The sequence below is a fragment of the Sardina pilchardus genome, chromosome 1, assembly GCF_963854185.1.
Source record: "Sardina pilchardus chromosome 1, fSarPil1.1, whole genome shotgun sequence".
Classification (NCBI taxonomy): domain Eukaryota; kingdom Metazoa; phylum Chordata; class Actinopteri; order Clupeiformes; family Clupeidae; genus Sardina; species Sardina pilchardus.
In genome coordinates this window covers 33,727,110-33,744,017 of record NC_084994.1, presented here as the reverse complement: position 1 = coordinate 33,744,017, position 16,908 = coordinate 33,727,110, and the positions used below count along the sequence as shown (strand labels likewise).

Sequence of the window (16,908 nt, the reverse complement as noted above, 5' to 3'; positions counted from 1 at the left end):
GCATCCAGACGGTGATTCGGATCACTCCCAATTGCTTAAATATTTTCTGCATTTATGCACTACCAACCAAATGTTTGGGCACGCCTAGTCTGGTGGCTGTAGAAATAATGGCAGAGGATATTTTGGAGGATCTAATGAGACATACAGTAATTTCCCTCATACTGTGTTTTATGCAAGTTAAAAGAAACAAAACCATATTAACATCATATTAACTGCCCCCCTGTATTAACCTCATAGCTGAAGAAATTTAGCAAAATCAATGTATAAGCCGCGGCTAATAGTCGGGAAATTACGGGTATGCTACCGCATATATTGGAATCAGATTCTTAAGAACAGCCTTTATCAGCTCTCTGACTGCTTTCCACACTATCGATAGGGCTGCTTGACCTTGACCTTGACCTTGCTTGTATCATACCTGTCCTCTCTTCGCTCACTTCTAATTGTGAGGTGGATGATGGGAGTCACACTTCTGACTACCTCATCTGATGGAGCGACTCCCTCGACCTCAGAAACCACAGCAACCACAGGTCCGCTGATGTTTCCGACCACCTCGTTGACCTCCGTCACCTACAGCAGAACCAATGGAGGCTGAACTGACCTGGTGTCAGACGTGTGACAGCAGTGGTGTGGACGACAACACTCTCAAAATGAATGTGTTGGAAACAACACATCTCTGTGTCCAGATAGGGACAACACAATGCTTTTGTTATTTGTTACACAGTCATTACTGTATGTGTTGAAAATAACATAACTTGTGTTGTTTTCTTAACACATCTCTGTGTCCAGATAGGGACAATACAGTCTGAGTTGTTTCCAACACAATGCTTTTGTTATTTGTTACACAGTCACTGTATGTGGTGAAAATAACACAACTTGTGTTGTTTTCTTAATAACACATCTCCGTGTCCAGATAGGGACAACACAGTTTGTGTTGTGTCCAACACATTAGTTTTAAGAGTGAAGGTTATCTGTGCTATATGTGACCTTGTGAACTTTGACCTGACTACGCCACCTGGTGCCTCACACACCAAGATATATTATACAAACGTTAACTGCTGAATACCCAATCTAGGCAAACAGGTTCATACCAAATACACAGTATATGAACTGGACAGAGACGTGCTTTTAGTGGAAAAATAACAGTACTTTATTAATAAATAACAGTTTAAAAAGTCACTCCGTCATACTGGAGGCACAATTTGTGCCAGGAAACAGATTGGCTTAAAGGGGAAGACACGGTATTGGCTGCTACCAGGGACAATGTAATTGCAAGGCAACAGAACAATAATGCTAGGCTATCAAGGTAGGTTACCTGTCCGGAATAAGCGTGAAGATCACCACCGGTGCTCTGGACTCTGGTGCCTACAGTCAATGGCATACACACACACACACGCACACACATAGGCACGACCACTACAAGCAAGTGATTCAATCAATATTGTGAGGTGCAGGTTACCACTACAATACGCGGTGCAGTACACAAAGACGGATCCAGGAACTTCCCTTATGAGCCGCTGCTCTAATGCTCTGGAGGAGGACAAGGAGGAGGAGGTTGTTACCACCAGAACAGTAATACACAATTGGAACAAGATATAGTTTGGTACTCTATTGGAACAGCCAATACCGCGTTGGTCGGGAGGGGGAGCACTAGACGGAGGACAAGGCAAAGTAATTAAACAAAAGAAAGTAAAGAACTTAATGAAAGGCAAAACGATCAATATTAAAATTAGGCAAAGCAAAGCAGCAGGAGCAATCTGCCTGTAAACACGAAATCATTACAATGGGTGCTTGACATACTCATACACAGATACTTTTATAGCATGACAAGGCACAACACAGAGTATAACAAATTCTTTTTTACCTCAATGGACTCGGAAACCACAAGAAATCAGTCATGATCAACACTTGCTCTCTACCATCCATTGCAGGCTCCAAGAAGGTGAAATCCACAGCCAATATTTGGTTTGGGCGCGATGCTAAGAGGTGCCCCATGGGCGCCTGGAGTCTGGGCTGCGAAGACTTCGCAAGGGTGCACCGCTCACAGTTCTGACACCAGTGCTTTATATCCTCTCCCATTCCTGGCCAGTAGCACCGCAGTCTTATCAGATCAGTGGTACGTTCGATACCCTGGTGGCCATGGTCGTTGTGGAGCTGCTGCAGGACCTCTTCTTTTAGGCATGCAGGCAACAGCAGCTGACGCATCTCTTCACCCCCATCTGGTCGGAAGATTCGGCGATAGAGCAGCCCATCACCTCCCACAACAACACGGTCCCATTGTTGCAGCAGCACACGGGTAGGGCCAGGCAATGTTCTCCGCACGGCCGGGTCAGGTAGTCTCTGCGCCTGCCAAAATGGCAAGAAGGCCCCGATGGTGGGGTCTGCTGCCTGCAGCCCTTTTAAATCCTCAGGGGTGCGGGAGGGGAAGGCCGAGATCGTCATCTGGGTCGCCAGTGATGGGTCTTGGTGTCTGGCTGCTTGCTGCACCAGAGCTGGTATGGCTGTCCCTGGAATGGAGGACTGGGTGGTCTGTCCCGGTGGCCCTGTAGGTTGTCGGGAGAGAGCATCTGCATTCCTGTTAGTACGACCAGGCCGATACCGAATGGTATAATTGAAAGCAGCGAGCTCAGCCTCCCACCGCTGTTCTGTCGCCCCCAACTTGGCAGTCCCCAGATGGCTCAGCGGGTTATTGTCCGTCCAGACGGTGCATTGCTGGCCCCACAGATATTCCCGGAACTTGTTGGTCATGGCCCACTTCATCCCCAGAAACTCCAGCTTCATCGAACTATAGTTCCTTTCCGCTGGACTGAGGCTACGACTAGCGTAAGCGACTGGCCGGATCTTTCCTTGCTGCTCCTGCGATAGCACTGCTCCGAGACCGGTGTGGCTGGCATCCACCTCGAGAATAAAAGGTAGGTTAAAATCAGCAAACGCCAACGTGGGGGCACTCACCAATCTCTGCTTCAATGCCTGGAAGCTGGTCTCACAGGCATCTGTCCACGCTTTATCAAGCCGTGGCCCTTTGCCCTTCCGGGTCTTGGTATCGGCCAGCTCCGCCCCCAGGCGATTTAAGGGAGAGGCCAGCTTGGAAAAGCCCTCCACAAATCGCCTGTAATACCCTGCAAAACCAAGGAAAGACCTCAGCTCGGATACTGGGGTGGGACGGGGCCACTTAGCCACTGCGGATACCTTGGCCGGATCAGTGGACACGCCATGGCGGGAGACAAGGTGGCCTAGGTACTGGACTTCCTTCTGGAAAAAACAACATTTCTCCAGCTTAGCTTTCAGTCCCTCCTTCAAGAGACGGCTCAACACTAGGTCCAGACGGTGTACATGTTCTTCGACACTGGAAGAAAAAACAATTATATCGTCCAGATATAGTAAGAGGGACTGGCAATGTTGTGCTCCAAACATTCTCTCTATCAACCGCTGAAAAGTGCTTGGAGCGTTACATAATCCAAAGGCCATGCGGTTGAATTCGAATAGCCCAAAGGGTGTGCAGAAGGCGGTCTTTGGGCGGTCTTGTTCGATAACAGGTACCTGGTTATACCCACTAGCCAGGTCCAGCGTGGAGAACCACTGAGCCCCTGATAGTGCATCCAAAGACTCCTCAATGCGGGGAAGAGGGAAGGCGTCTTTCCTGGTCTTGCTGTTGAGCTGCCTGTAATCAACACACATACGCAGGCCACCACATTTCTTACGCACAATGACAATGGGAGAGGCATAGGGGCTACTACTTTCTCGTATGACCTGACTGTCCAATAACTGTCTCAGATGAGCCTTAACAGCATCATAATCAGAAGGGGGAAGACGCCTATAACGTTGCCTGACTGGTTTGTCGTCCAGCAGGGGTATCTCATGGGCGATAAGATTAGTACAGCCAAGGTCACCCTCGAAAGCTGAGAACACTGACTCATGTTTTAACAGGAATGCCCTTACCTGTTCTTGCTCATTCTCTAATAGCACTGACAAATCAAGGGCCTGTATCTGCTCTCTCGCTGACTTCGGTATACCTTCTACATTAGGAGCCTGCATGCTAGCCACAACAGCTTCCATTTCTGGTGAGTCTTCAGAAATCTCCACAGGGAGACTCTCAACAGTGGCGTGAACCAGCAACCCTAGCGAATGACGAGGGTATAACGTAGCACGTGTCAACCCCACATTGACTACAGGGATGAAAGCTGTACCTTGTTCTACGCGTACTAATGCAGGTGATACCAGAAGGCCACTAGGTAACGAGCCACTAGCAGGTTCCAACAGGACAGCAGAAACATCACAAAAGTGAGGAGAGCAGGTGGCAGCCACCAACTTTACAGTGCCTCCTGGTATATGAATGGGCCTTCTACCTCTAACTTTAGCTACTCCCTCTTTGGGTGGAGGAGAGCGGAGCTGGACCTGATGACAATGCTGTAAGGCGTGCCGCCATGGGGGTGAGGCATGAACTACTGGTGGGAGGTCAAACAAAGAAGAACCATGTTGGCCAAATAGTTCAGCGTAGCATTCACGAATAACATTCATTCCAAGCACCCCGGGAACAGGAGGGGGCTCGAGCTGACCTGGGGGGTTTTTAACCACTAGCCAACCTCGTTGGGGGATTATCTTGCCTAACACTTCAACCTAACGGAACAGGAACAACACTGAGGAACCCGCCACCTCTCCAGTAACACAGGCATTGTTCTGCTGCCGTCATGGCTGAAGTGGAACAGCTGAGAGAACAGATCCGTCAGCTACAGGCAGACAATGACCGCCTGCAGCAGCGACCAGTACAGCCACCTAACAACCCTGCTAACCCTGGTTCCAATGAAAGACTGATTTATTTCCCTAGGGAACGGAAGTGCCCTGTATTTCGGGGTAGGGTGGGTATTGGCATTGTTGAGTGGTTGGAAGAGGTGGAGGCTTGTGTACGTACTAGACATTTGGGTGCACTTGACAAAGCTTACTTCATGGTTGATCATCTGGATGGGGAGGCTAAAGATGAGATCCGTTATAGGCCGAGGGCTGACCGGGAAGACCCGGGAAAGATTGCAGATATTCTCAAAGAACTTTATGGGTGTTCTCAGTCTTATGTTGCCTTACAACAAAATTTCTTTTCTAGGAAACAACTAGATGGGGAGTCTTTACAAGAATACTCACATTCTCTTTTTCTGGGAAAATGGCCTTACACCAGTCTTCGCAATCCTATATAACAGTTGTTACACACAGCATATTCATTAGATACATTTCCATTAAAAGTTGACAATTAACACGGACATGCATTCATCAGAACTACACCATTAGCCTCGTTTGTTATGCATTAGGCTACGTACGCTAACATTCTCCTGGTAACATAATAAACATTTACCTCTGACGGAGCGTGTTATTGCTGTGCAAATACCCAACCGGAGCCTGGCCCAAGACCTTCGGTAGAACACAAGTCTACCCGGAAGCGTCTGGCAAACAGTCTGAACCTATGTTCCAAGAGCTTCATGTTAAATGAACATTCTTGAACACAGTTTGCTACAACACATAACATTTGCACATACCAGCTCGTTACAATAGACATAGACATTTGCACATACCTTGGTTGCACACGGGAACCACGTACCCATACGAGGCTATAGAACTCTGAACAGGGAAATAACAAAGCCTGACGGTAGACACTTTTTATGAAAACTGACTTAGCCGCCAATGAGTTGTGAACCACTCAGCGGCTAGCTGGTGCAGTGACGTCAGCGGGCTACCGTAGCTGCAGTGGGACAAACTTCACCCAGACCGTGACTCTGCCGGTTACACTCTACCCCCCCCATTTGTTATCGGCGTCCCGACGATAAGTTTAACAGACCATAAACCCACCTCCCCAGACAAAAAAGAAAAACAGGAAAGAAACAGAAAAAATAGAAATAGGTAACCTAGAACCAAGGTCGGAAAACAGTCGTCACTTTACTACTAGACCCCTGTACCTGAGAGTTCGTAGCCCCATCTGCCGTACTCACCACTGATACTGGAAGGTGATGTGGGTTAGCATGTCTTCCTGCATTGGTCCGAGCGGTTTTCCTGGGTGCCACTAAGTCAGCCGGCATCTCGCCTGTGGTGGGGGCAACATGTGTGGAGGCAGGCAAAGCCAGCATGGGGGCATTCACTGGAGGAGTCGTGGCAAGTTGGGTGGGTGGAATGTCTCCCAGGGAGCGGACAAGGAGCCATTGACCAGGGGTGTCATCACTGTCCGGCTGGCTTGTGTCTTCCTGCAGTTCCACAGGCCTGTCGGGTGGTGGTGGGCCCTGATCCAAGTGGGCAGGCTTTAGCATGGTTCGATGGACTTGTCGCACTTTGCTTAAGTCTTGTGTTGGGGCCACAGAGTACACTACCCCACCAGGTGGAGGTGCACGAATTATCTGATGGACCATGGCGCCCCAGGCATCTTGGATCTTCGAACGGCCTCTTATTGTATGATCTCTGATGTAGACATGCTGACCTTCTGTCAACGGCTCACACTGGATTTTCTGGTCATGGCGTTCTTTTCTCTTTGAAGCAGCCACTTGCAAGCGCTCTGCGGCATTCTGGAATGCCACATTAAGGCGCAGCTGGTGCTCTCGGACCCATTCACACACATGTCCCTGTTCAGGCTCTTGTACCCTGCCAAGCAGGAAATCCACGGGTAACTGGGGATCTTGGCCAAACATCAGGTAATATGGTGACTCACCAGTTGACTGATGGACAGCAGTGTTGTAACTAAACACTAGCTGGGGTAGGTGCTCTGGCCAGCGGCGCTTCAGGTCCACGGGTAGAGTCCGGAGCAGATCATGCATCGTGCGGTTGAAGCGCTCACACTGGCCATTTCCCTGAGGGTGGTAAGGGGTTGTCCGGGTCTTCTGGATCCCGTACAGGGCACACAGCTGGTAGATGATGGCGTTCTCGAAGCTGCGTCCCTGATCGGAGTGCAGGCGAGCTGGAACCCCGAAGCGGAAGAACCATTCCCGGATGAGGGCGTTCGCCACAGTCGTTGCCTTCTGGTCCCTGGTGGGCACAGCCTGTGTGAATTTAGTGAACACATCAGTCATGATCAACACTTGCTCTCTACCATCCATTGCAGGCTCCAAGAAGGTGAAATCCACAGCCAATATTTGGTTTGGGCGCGATGCTAAGAGGTGCCCCATGGGCGCCTGGAGTCTGGGCTGCGAAGACTTCGCAAGGGTGCACCGCTCACAGTTCTGACACCAGTGCTTTATATCCTCTCCCATTCCTGGCCAGTAGCACCGCAGTCTTATCAGATCAGTGGTACGTTCGATACCCTGGTGGCCATGGTCGTTGTGGAGCTGCTGCAGGACCTCTTCTTTTAGGCATGCAGGCAACAGCAGCTGACGCATCTCTTCACCCCCATCTGGTCGGAAGATTCGGCGATAGAGCAGCCCATCACCTCCCACAACAACACGGTCCCATTGTTGCAGCAGCACACGGGTAGGGCCAGGCAATGTTCTCCGCACGGCCGGGTCAGGTAGTCTCTGCGCCTGCCAAAATGGCAAGAAGGCCCCGATGGTGGAGTCTGCTGCCTGCAGCCCTTTTAAATCCTCAGGGGTGCGGGAGGGGAAGGCCGAGATCGTCATCTGGGTCGCCAGTGATGGGTCTTGGTGTCTGGCTGCTTGCTGCACCAGAGCTGGTATGGCTGTCCCTGGAATGGAGGACTGGGTGGTCTGTCCCGGTGGCCCTGTAGGTTGTCGGGAGAGAGCATCTGCATTCCTGTTAGTACGACCAGGCCGATACCGAATGGTATAATTGAAAGCAGCGAGCTCAGCCTCCCACCGCTGTTCTGTCGCCCCCAACTTGGCAGTCCCCAGATGGCTCAGCGGGTTATTGTCCGTCCAGACGGTGCATTGCTGGCCCCACAGATATTCCCGGAACTTGTTGGTCATGGCCCACTTCATCCCCAGAAACTCCAGCTTCATCGAACTATAGTTCCTTTCCGCTGGACTGAGGCTACGACTAGCGTAAGCGACTGGCCGGATCTTTCCTTGCTGCTCCTGCGATAGCACTGCTCCGAGACCGGTGTGGCTGGCATCCACCTCGAGAATAAAAGGTAGGTTAAAATCAGCAAACGCCAACGTGGGGGCACTCACCAATCTCTGCTTCAATGCCTGGAAGCTGGTCTCACAGGCATCTGTCCACGCTTTATCAAGCCGTGGCCCTTTGCCCTTCCGGGTCTTGGTATCGGCCAGCTCCGCCCCCAGGCGATTTAAGGGAGAGGCCAGCTTGGAAAAGCCCTCCACAAATCGCCTGTAATACCCTGCAAAACCAAGGAAAGACCTCAGCTCGGATACTGTGGTGGGACGGGGCCACTTAGCCACTGCGGATACCTTGGCCGGATCAGTGGACACGCCATGGCGGGAGACAAGGTGGCCTAGGTACTGGACTTCCTTCTGGAAAAAACAACATTTCTCCAGCTTAGCTTTCAGTCCCTCCTTCAAGAGACGGCTCAACACTAGGTCCAGACGGTGTACATGTTCTTCGACACTGGAAGAAAAAACAATTATATCGTCCAGATATAGTAAGAGGGACTGGCAATGTTGTGCTCCAAACATTCTCTCCATCAACCGCTGAAAAGTGCTTGGAGCGTTACATAATCCAAAGGCCATGCGGTTGAATTCGAATAGCCCAAAGGGTGTGCAGAAGGCGGTCTTTGGGCGGTCTTGTTCGATAACAGGTACCTGGTTATACCCACTAGCCAGGTCCAGCGTGGAGAACCACTGAGCCCCTGATAGTGCATCCAAAGACTCCTCAATGCGGGGAAGAGGGAAGGCGTCTTTCCTGGTCTTGCTGTTGAGCTGCCTGTAATCAACACACATACGCAGGCCACCACATTTCTTACGCACAATGACAATGGGAGAGGCATAGGGGCTACTACTTTCTCGTATGACCTGACTGTCCAATAACTGTCTCAGATGAGCCTTAACAGCATCATAATCAGAAGGGGGAAGACGCCTATAACGTTGCCTGACTGGTTTGTCGTCCAGCAGGGGTATCTCATGGGCGATAAGATTAGTACAGCCAAGGTCACCCTCGAAAGCTGAGAACACTGACTCATGTTTTAACAGGAATGCCCTTACCTGTTCTTGCTCATTCTCTAATAGCACTGACAAATCAAGGGCCTGTATCTGCTCTCTCGCTGACTTCGGTATACCTTCTACATTAGGAGCCTGCATGCTAGCCACAACAGCTTCCATTTCTGGTGAGTCTTCAGAAATCTCCACAGGGAGACTCTCAACAGTGGCGTGAACCAGCAACCCTAGCGAATGACGAGGGTATAACGTAGCACGTGTCAACCCCACATTGACTACAGGGATGAAAGCTGTACCTTGTTCTACGCGTACTAATGCAGGTGATACCAGAAGGCCACTAGGTAACGAGCCACTAGCAGGTTCCAACAGGACAGCAGAAACATCACAAAAGTGAGGAGAGCAGGTGGCAGCCACCAACTTTACAGTGCCTCCTGGTATATGAATGGGCCTTCTACCTCTAACTTTAGCTACTCCCTCTTTGGGTGGAGGAGAGCGGAGCTGGACCTGATGACAATGCTGTAAGGCGTGCCGCCATGGGGGTGAGGCATGAACTACTGGTGGGAGGTCAAACAAAGAAGAACCATGTTGGCCAAATAGTTCAGCGTAGCATTCACGAATAACATTCATTCCAAGCACCCCGGGAACAGGAGGGGGCTCGAGCTGACCTGGGGGGTTTTTAACCACTAGCCAACCTCGTTGGGGGATTATCTTGCCTAACACTTCAACCTAACGGAACAGGAACAACACTGAGGAACCCGCCACCTCTCCAGTAACACAGGCATTGTTCTGCTGCCGTCATGGCTGAAGTGGAACAGCTGAGAGAACAGATCCGTCAGCTACAGGCAGACAATGACCGCCTGCAGCAGCGACCAGTACAGCCACCTAACAACCCTGCTAACCCTGGTTCCAATGAAAGACTGATTTATTTCCCTAGGGAACGGAAGTGCCCTGTATTTCGGGGTAGGGTGGGTATTGGCATTGTTGAGTGGTTGGAAGAGGTGGAGGCTTGTGTACGTACTAGACATTTGGGTGCACTTGACAAAGCTTACTTCATGGTTGATCATCTGGATGGGGAGGCTAAAGATGAGATCCGTTATAGGCCGAGGGCTGACCGGGAAGACCCGGGAAAGATTGCAGATATTCTCAAAGAACTTTATGGGTGTTCTCAGTCTTATGTTGCCTTACAACAAAATTTCTTTTCTAGGAAACAACTAGATGGGGAGTCTTTACAAGAATACTCACATTCTCTTTTTCTGGGAAAATGGCCTTACACCAGTCTTCGCAATCCTATATAACAGTTGTTACACACAGCATATTCATTAGATACATTTCCATTAAAAGTTGACAATTAACACGGACATGCATTCATCAGAACTACACCATTAGCCTCGTTTGTTATGCATTAGGCTACGTACGCTAACATTCTCCTGGTAACATAATAAACATTTACCTCTGACGGAGCGTGTTATTGCTGTGCAAATACCCAACCGGAGCCTGGCCCAAGACCTTCGGTAGAACACAAGTCTACCCGGAAGCGTCTGGCAAACAGTCTGAACCTATGTTCCAAGAGCTTCATGTTAAATGAACATTCTTGAACACAGTTTGCTACAACACATAACATTTGCACATACCAGCTCGTTACAATAGACATAGACATTTGCACATACCTTGGTTGCACACGGGAACCACGTACCCATACGAGGCTATAGAACTCTGAACAGGGAAATAACAAAGCCTGACGGTAGACACTTTTTATGAAAACTGACTTAGCCGCCAATGAGTTGTGAACCACTCAGCGGCTAGCTGGTGCAGTGACGTCAGCGGGCTACCGTAGCTGCAGTGGGACAAACTTCACCCAGACCGTGACTCTGCCGGTTACACTCTACCCCCCCCATTTGTTATCGGCGTCCCGACGATAAGTTTAACAGACCATAAACCCACCTCCCCAGACAAAAAAGAAAAACAGGAAAGAAACAGAAAAAATAGAAATAGGTAACCTAGAACCAAGGTCGGAAAACAGTCGTCACTTTACTACTAGACCCCTGTACCTGAGAGTTCGTAGCCCCATCTGCCGTACTCACCACTGATACTGGAAGGTGATGTGGGTTAGCATGTCTTCCTGCATTGGTCCGAGCGGTTTTCCTGGGTGCCACTAAGTCAGCCGGCATCTCGCCTGTGGTGGGGGCAACATGTGTGGAGGCAGGCAAAGCCAGCATGGGGGCATTCACTGGAGGAGTCGTGGCAAGTTGGGTGGGTGGAATGTCTCCCAGGGAGCGGACAAGGAGCCATTGACCAGGGGTGTCATCACTGTCCGGCTGGCTTGTGTCTTCCTGCAGTTCCACAGGCCTGTCGGGTGGTGGTGGGCCCTGATCCAAGTGGGCAGGCTTTAGCATGGTTCGATGGACTTGTCGCACTTTGCTTAAGTCTTGTGTTGGGGCCACAGAGTACACTACCCCACCAGGTGGAGGTGCACGAATGATCTGATGGACCATGGCGCCCCAGGCATCTTGGATCTTCGAACGGCCTCTTATTGTATGATCTCTGATGTAGACATGCTGACCTTCTGTCAACGGCTCACACTGGATTTTCTGGTCATGGCGTTCTTTTCTCTTTGAAGCAGCCACTTGCAAGCGCTCTGCGGCATTCTGGAATGCCACATTAAGGCGCAGCTGGTGCTCTCGGACCCATTCACACACATGTCCCTGTTCAGGCTCTTGTACCCTGCCAAGCAGGAAATCCACGGGTAACTGGGGATCTTGGCCAAACATCAGGTAATATGGTGACTCACCAGTTGACTGATGGACAGCAGTGTTGTAACTAAACACTAGCTGGGGTAGGTGCTCTGGCCAGCGGCGCTTCAGGTCCACGGGTAGAGTCCGGAGCAGATCATGCATCGTGCGGTTGAAGCGCTCACACTGGCCATTTCCCTGAGGGTGGTAAGGGGTTGTCCGGGTCTTCTGGATCCCGTACAGGGCACACAGCTGGTAGATGATGGCGTTCTCGAAGCTGCGTCCCTGATCGGAGTGCAGGCGAGCTGGAACCCCGAAGCGGAAGAACCATTCCCGGATGAGGGCGTTCGCCACAGTCGTTGCCTTCTGGTCCCTGGTGGGCACAGCCTGTGTGAATTTAGTGAACACATCAGTCATGATCAACACTTGCTCTCTACCATCCATTGCAGGCTCCAAGAAGGTGAAATCCACAGCCAATATTTGGTTTGGGCGCGATGCTAAGAGGTGCCCCATGGGCGCCTGGAGTCTGGGCTGCGAAGACTTCGCAAGGGTGCACCGCTCACAGTTCTGACACCAGTGCTTTATATCCTCTCCCATTCCTGGCCAGTAGCACCGCAGTCTTATCAGATCAGTGGTACGTTCGATACCCTGGTGGCCATGGTCGTTGTGGAGCTGCTGCAGGACCTCTTCTTTTAGGCATGCAGGCAACAGCAGCTGACGCATCTCTTCACCCCCATCTGGTCGGAAGATTCGGCGATAGAGCAGCCCATCACCTCCCACAACAACACGGTCCCATTGTTGCAGCAGCACACGGGTAGGGCCAGGCAATGTTCTCCGCACGGCCGGGTCAGGTAGTCTCTGCGCCTGCCAAAATGGCAAGAAGGCCCCGATGGTGGGGTCTGCTGCCTGCAGCCCTTTTAAATCCTCAGGGGTGCGGGAGGGGAAGGCCGAGATCGTCATCTGGGTCGCCAGTGATGGGTCTTGGTGTCTGGCTGCTTGCTGCACCAGAGCTGGTATGGCTGTCCCTGGAATGGAGGACTGGGTGGTCTGTCCCGGTGGCCCTGTAGGTTGTCGGGAGAGAGCATCTGCATTCCTGTTAGTACGACCAGGCCGATACCGAATGGTATAATTGAAAGCAGCGAGCTCAGCCTCCCACCGCTGTTCTGTCGCCCCCAACTTGGCAGTCCCCAGATGGCTCAGCGGGTTATTGTCCGTCCAGACGGTGCATTGCTGGCCCCACAGATATTCCCGGAACTTGTTGGTCATGGCCCACTTCATCCCCAGAAACTCCAGCTTCATCGAACTATAGTTCCTTTCCGCTGGACTGAGGCTACGACTAGCGTAAGCGACTGGCCGGATCTTTCCTTGCTGCTCCTGCGATAGCACTGCTCCGAGACCGGTGTGGCTGGCATCCACCTCGAGAATAAAAGGTAGGTTAAAATCAGCAAACGCCAACGTGGGGGCACTCACCAATCTCTGCTTCAATGCCTGGAAGCTGGTCTCACAGGCATCTGTCCACGCTTTATCAAGCCGTGGCCCTTTGCCCTTCCGGGTCTTGGTATCGGCCAGCTCCGCCCCCAGGCGATTTAAGGGAGAGGCCAGCTTGGAAAAGCCCTCCACAAATCGCCTGTAATACCCTGCAAAACCAAGGAAAGACCTCAGCTCGGATACTGTGGTGGGACGGGGCCACTTAGCCACTGCGGATACCTTGGCCGGATCAGTGGACACGCCATGGCGGGAGACAAGGTGGCCTAGGTACTGGACTTCCTTCTGGAAAAAACAACATTTCTCCAGCTTAGCTTTCAGTCCCTCCTTCAAGAGACGGCTCAACACTAGGTCCAGACGGTGTACATGTTCTTCGACACTGGAAGAAAAAACAATTATATCGTCCAGATATAGTAAGAGGGACTGGCAATGTTGTGCTCCAAACATTCTCTCCATCAACCGCTGAAAAGTGCTTGGAGCGTTACATAATCCAAAGGCCATGCGGTTGAATTCGAATAGCCCAAAGGGTGTGCAGAAGGCGGTCTTTGGGCGGTCTTGTTCGATAACAGGTACCTGGTTATACCCACTAGCCAGGTCCAGCGTGGAGAACCACTGAGCCCCTGATAGTGCATCCACAGACTCCTCAATGCGGGGAAGAGGGAAGGCGTCTTTCCTGGTCTTGCTGTTGAGCTGCCTGTAATCAACACACATACGCAGGCCACCACATTTCTTACGCACAATGACAATGGGAGAGGCATAGGGGCTACTACTTTCTCGTATGACCTGACTGTCCAATAACTGTCTCAGATGAGCCTTAACAGCATCATAATCAGAAGGGGGAAGACGCCTATAACGTTGCCTGACTGGTTTGTCGTCCAGCAGGGGTATCTCATGGGCGATAAGATTAGTACAGCCAAGGTCACCCTCGAAAGCTGAGAACACTGACTCATGTTTTAACAGGAATGCCCTTACCTGTTCTTGCTCATTCTCTAATAGCACTGACAAATCAAGGGCCTGTATCTGCTCTCTCGCTGACTTCGGTATACCTTCTACATTAGGAGCCTGCATGCTAGCCACAACAGCTTCCATTTCTGGTGAGTCTTCAGAAATCTCCACAGGGAGACTCTCAACAGTGGCGTGAACCAGCAACCCTAGCGAATGACGAGGGTATAACGTAGCACGTGTCAACCCCACATTGACTACAGGGATGAAAGCTGTACCTTGTTCTACGCGTACTAATGCAGGTGATACCAGAAGGCCACTAGGTAACGAGCCACTAGCAGGTTCCAACAGGACAGCAGAAACATCACAAAAGTGAGGAGAGCAGGTGGCAGCCACCAACTTTACAGTGCCTCCTGGTATATGAATGGGCCTTCTACCTCTAACTTTAGCTACTCCCTCTTTGGGTGGAGGAGAGCGGAGCTGGACCTGATGACAATGCTGTAAGGCGTGCCGCCATGGGGGTGAGGCATGAACTACTGGTGGGAGGTCAAACAAAGAAGAACCATGTTGGCCAAATAGTTCAGCGTAGCATTCACGAATAACATTCATTCCAAGCACCCCGGGAACAGGAGGGGGCTCGAGCTGACCTGGGGGGTTTTTAACCACTAGCCAACCTCGTTGGGGGATTATCTTGCCTAACACTTCAACCGTTAGTTCAGCATAACCAGTATAGGGAATGTCTAGGCCATTTGCAGCCCGGAGCTGCAACCAATTACACTGTTTGAGTTTATCCTTAAAGTGTTGTACAAAGAAACTCTCTACCAGGGTAGATACCATAGACCCCGTGTCTAAAAGACAATTGACAACTACCCCCCCTACTCTCACAGCTACCTTCGGGCACTGAGCAACAAGGGAGGTTACAGGGTGGTTTAGAGTGTCCTGATTCTGAGAGCCTGTCATATCCCCTCTCAGCGTGTGGCTCTGTACGCTGAAGGGCGCTAGTTTTCCGACTGTGCAACTGAGACAACATTAGACTGGGCTTGGGCCGGGGAGATGTGATTGGAAGTTACGACTCTCTCATTGTCACACTCTCGAGCGTAATGGCCAGGTTTTAAACATCGCTTACAAATGACTGCTGATGGGCGACTGACTGGAGAGGGGCGATTGGGGTAGGCTGGCCGAGCTGCTCCTTGTAAAGTAGTTAAAGCGCTAGTTAAGTGGTTTATCTGTTGTTGTTGCTTCAGCAACATGGACCTTAGCTCTGCCATTTCTGAACTAGCCATACTAACAGGGGGTGGGGCACTGCCTGGCTGAGTTTTGGAGTACTGCATAGCGCAAAGAGAGGGAACTGAATGGCTCCTACCTCTATTGAAGTCACTGGGCCTGCCCTCACACTCCCATTGGATGGCGGCAGCACGCACCTCCAGCATGGACATCCCTGGGGTTTGACGGACAAGTCTCTTCAATTCTCTGCGGAGGTCAGAGTCGATAACATGCTCTGCAAACTGGTCACGGAGAAGCATGTCAGACTGGGGCACTGAGTCAGGGGAGACCTGTTTAACTTTATCCATCAAAGAAAAAAGAGAATGTGAGTATTCTTGTAAAGACTCCCCATCTAGTTGTTTCCTAGAAAAGAAATTTTGTTGTAAGGCAACATAAGACTGAGAACACCCATAAAGTTCTTTGAGAATATCTGCAATCTTTCCCGGGTCTTCCCGGTCAGCCCTCGGCCTATAACGGATCTCATCTTTAGCCTCCCCATCCAGATGATCAACCATGAAGTAAGCTTTGTCAAGTGCACCCAAATGTCTAGTACGTACACAAGCCTCCACCTCTTCCAACCACTCAACAATGCCAATACCCACCCTACCCCGAAATACAGGGCACTTCCGTTCCCTAGGGAAATAAATCAGTCTTTCATTGGAACCAGGGTTAGCAGGGTTGTTAGGTGGCTGTACTGGTCGCTGCTGCAGGCGGTCATTGTCTGCCTGTAGCTGACGGATCTGTTCTCTCAGCTGTTCCACTTCAGCCATGACGGCAGCAGAACAATGCCTGTGTTACTGGAGAGGTGGCGGGTTCCTCAGTGTTGTTCCTGTTCCGTTAGGTCCCACGCTGTGCCCGCTGCTGCTTTGCCCTTGATCTATTATTACTATGCCTTTCGAACCCCAAAAAAAATTTGACAAAAAAAATGGAAGAAAAGAAATAACCAAAAAAATGAATAGCACGTCTCTGTGTACAATTTGTCCTGCCGACTACGTCAATTGTGACCTTGTGAACTTTGACCTGACTACGCCACCTGGTGCCTCACACACCAAGATATATTATACAAACGTTAACTGCTGAATACCCAATCTAGGCAAACAGGTTCATACCAAATACACAGTATATGAACTGGACAGAGACGTGCTTTTAGTGGAAAAATAACAGTACTTTATTAATAAATAACAGTTTAAAAAGTCACTCCGTCATACTGGAGGCACAATTTGTGCCAGGAAACAGATTGGCTTAAAGGGGAAGACACGGTATTGGCTGCTACCAGGGACAATGTAATTGCAAGGCAACAGAACAATAATGCTAGGCTATCAAGGTAGGTTACCTGTCCGGAATAAGCGTGAAGATCACCACCGGTGCTCTGGACTCTGGTGCCTACAGTCAATGGCATACACACACACACACGCACACACATAGGCACGACCACTACAAGCAAGTGATTCAATCAATATTGT

General features: G+C 50.6%; 1 protein-coding gene across 1 annotated transcript; it reads right to left on the bottom strand.

Annotated features, from left to right (window-relative positions):
* Window positions 1–1,775: 1,775 nt before the first annotated feature.
* On the bottom strand, window positions 1,776–16,215 carry LOC134094507 (uncharacterized). The gene is made up of 13 exons (XM_062548429.1): window positions 16,141–16,215; window positions 15,546–15,687; window positions 15,074–15,082; window positions 11,075–14,391; window positions 10,694–10,739; window positions 9,139–9,253; window positions 7,758–8,796; window positions 5,937–6,902; window positions 5,556–5,601; window positions 4,001–4,115; window positions 3,450–3,658; window positions 1,917–3,116; window positions 1,776–1,810 (listed from the first exon to the last, which is right to left on the bottom strand). The coding sequence occupies exons 1-13, from the start codon at window positions 16,213–16,215 to the stop codon at window positions 1,776–1,778; spliced, it is 7,314 nt and encodes a 2,437-aa protein (XP_062404413.1).
* Between the last annotated feature and the right edge of the window lie 693 nt (window positions 16,216–16,908).

What these genes read in the sequence shown, in the direction of transcription:
- LOC134094507 (XM_062548429.1), bottom strand. Translation starts at nt 16,215, where the DNA reads ATGGCTGAAGTGGAACAGCTGAGAGAACAGATCCGTCAGCTACAGGCA. An exon ending in GGTTCCCGTGTGCAACCAAG is followed by an intron (nt 9,254 to 10,693) that starts GTATGTGCAAAT and finishes GTCATTCGCTAG; the next exon opens with GGTTGCTGGTTCACGCCACT. An exon ending in AATGTAGAAGGTATACCGAA is followed by an intron (nt 3,659 to 4,000) that starts GTCAGCGAGAGA and finishes TGTTGATTACAG; the next exon opens with GCAGCTCAACAGCAAGACCA.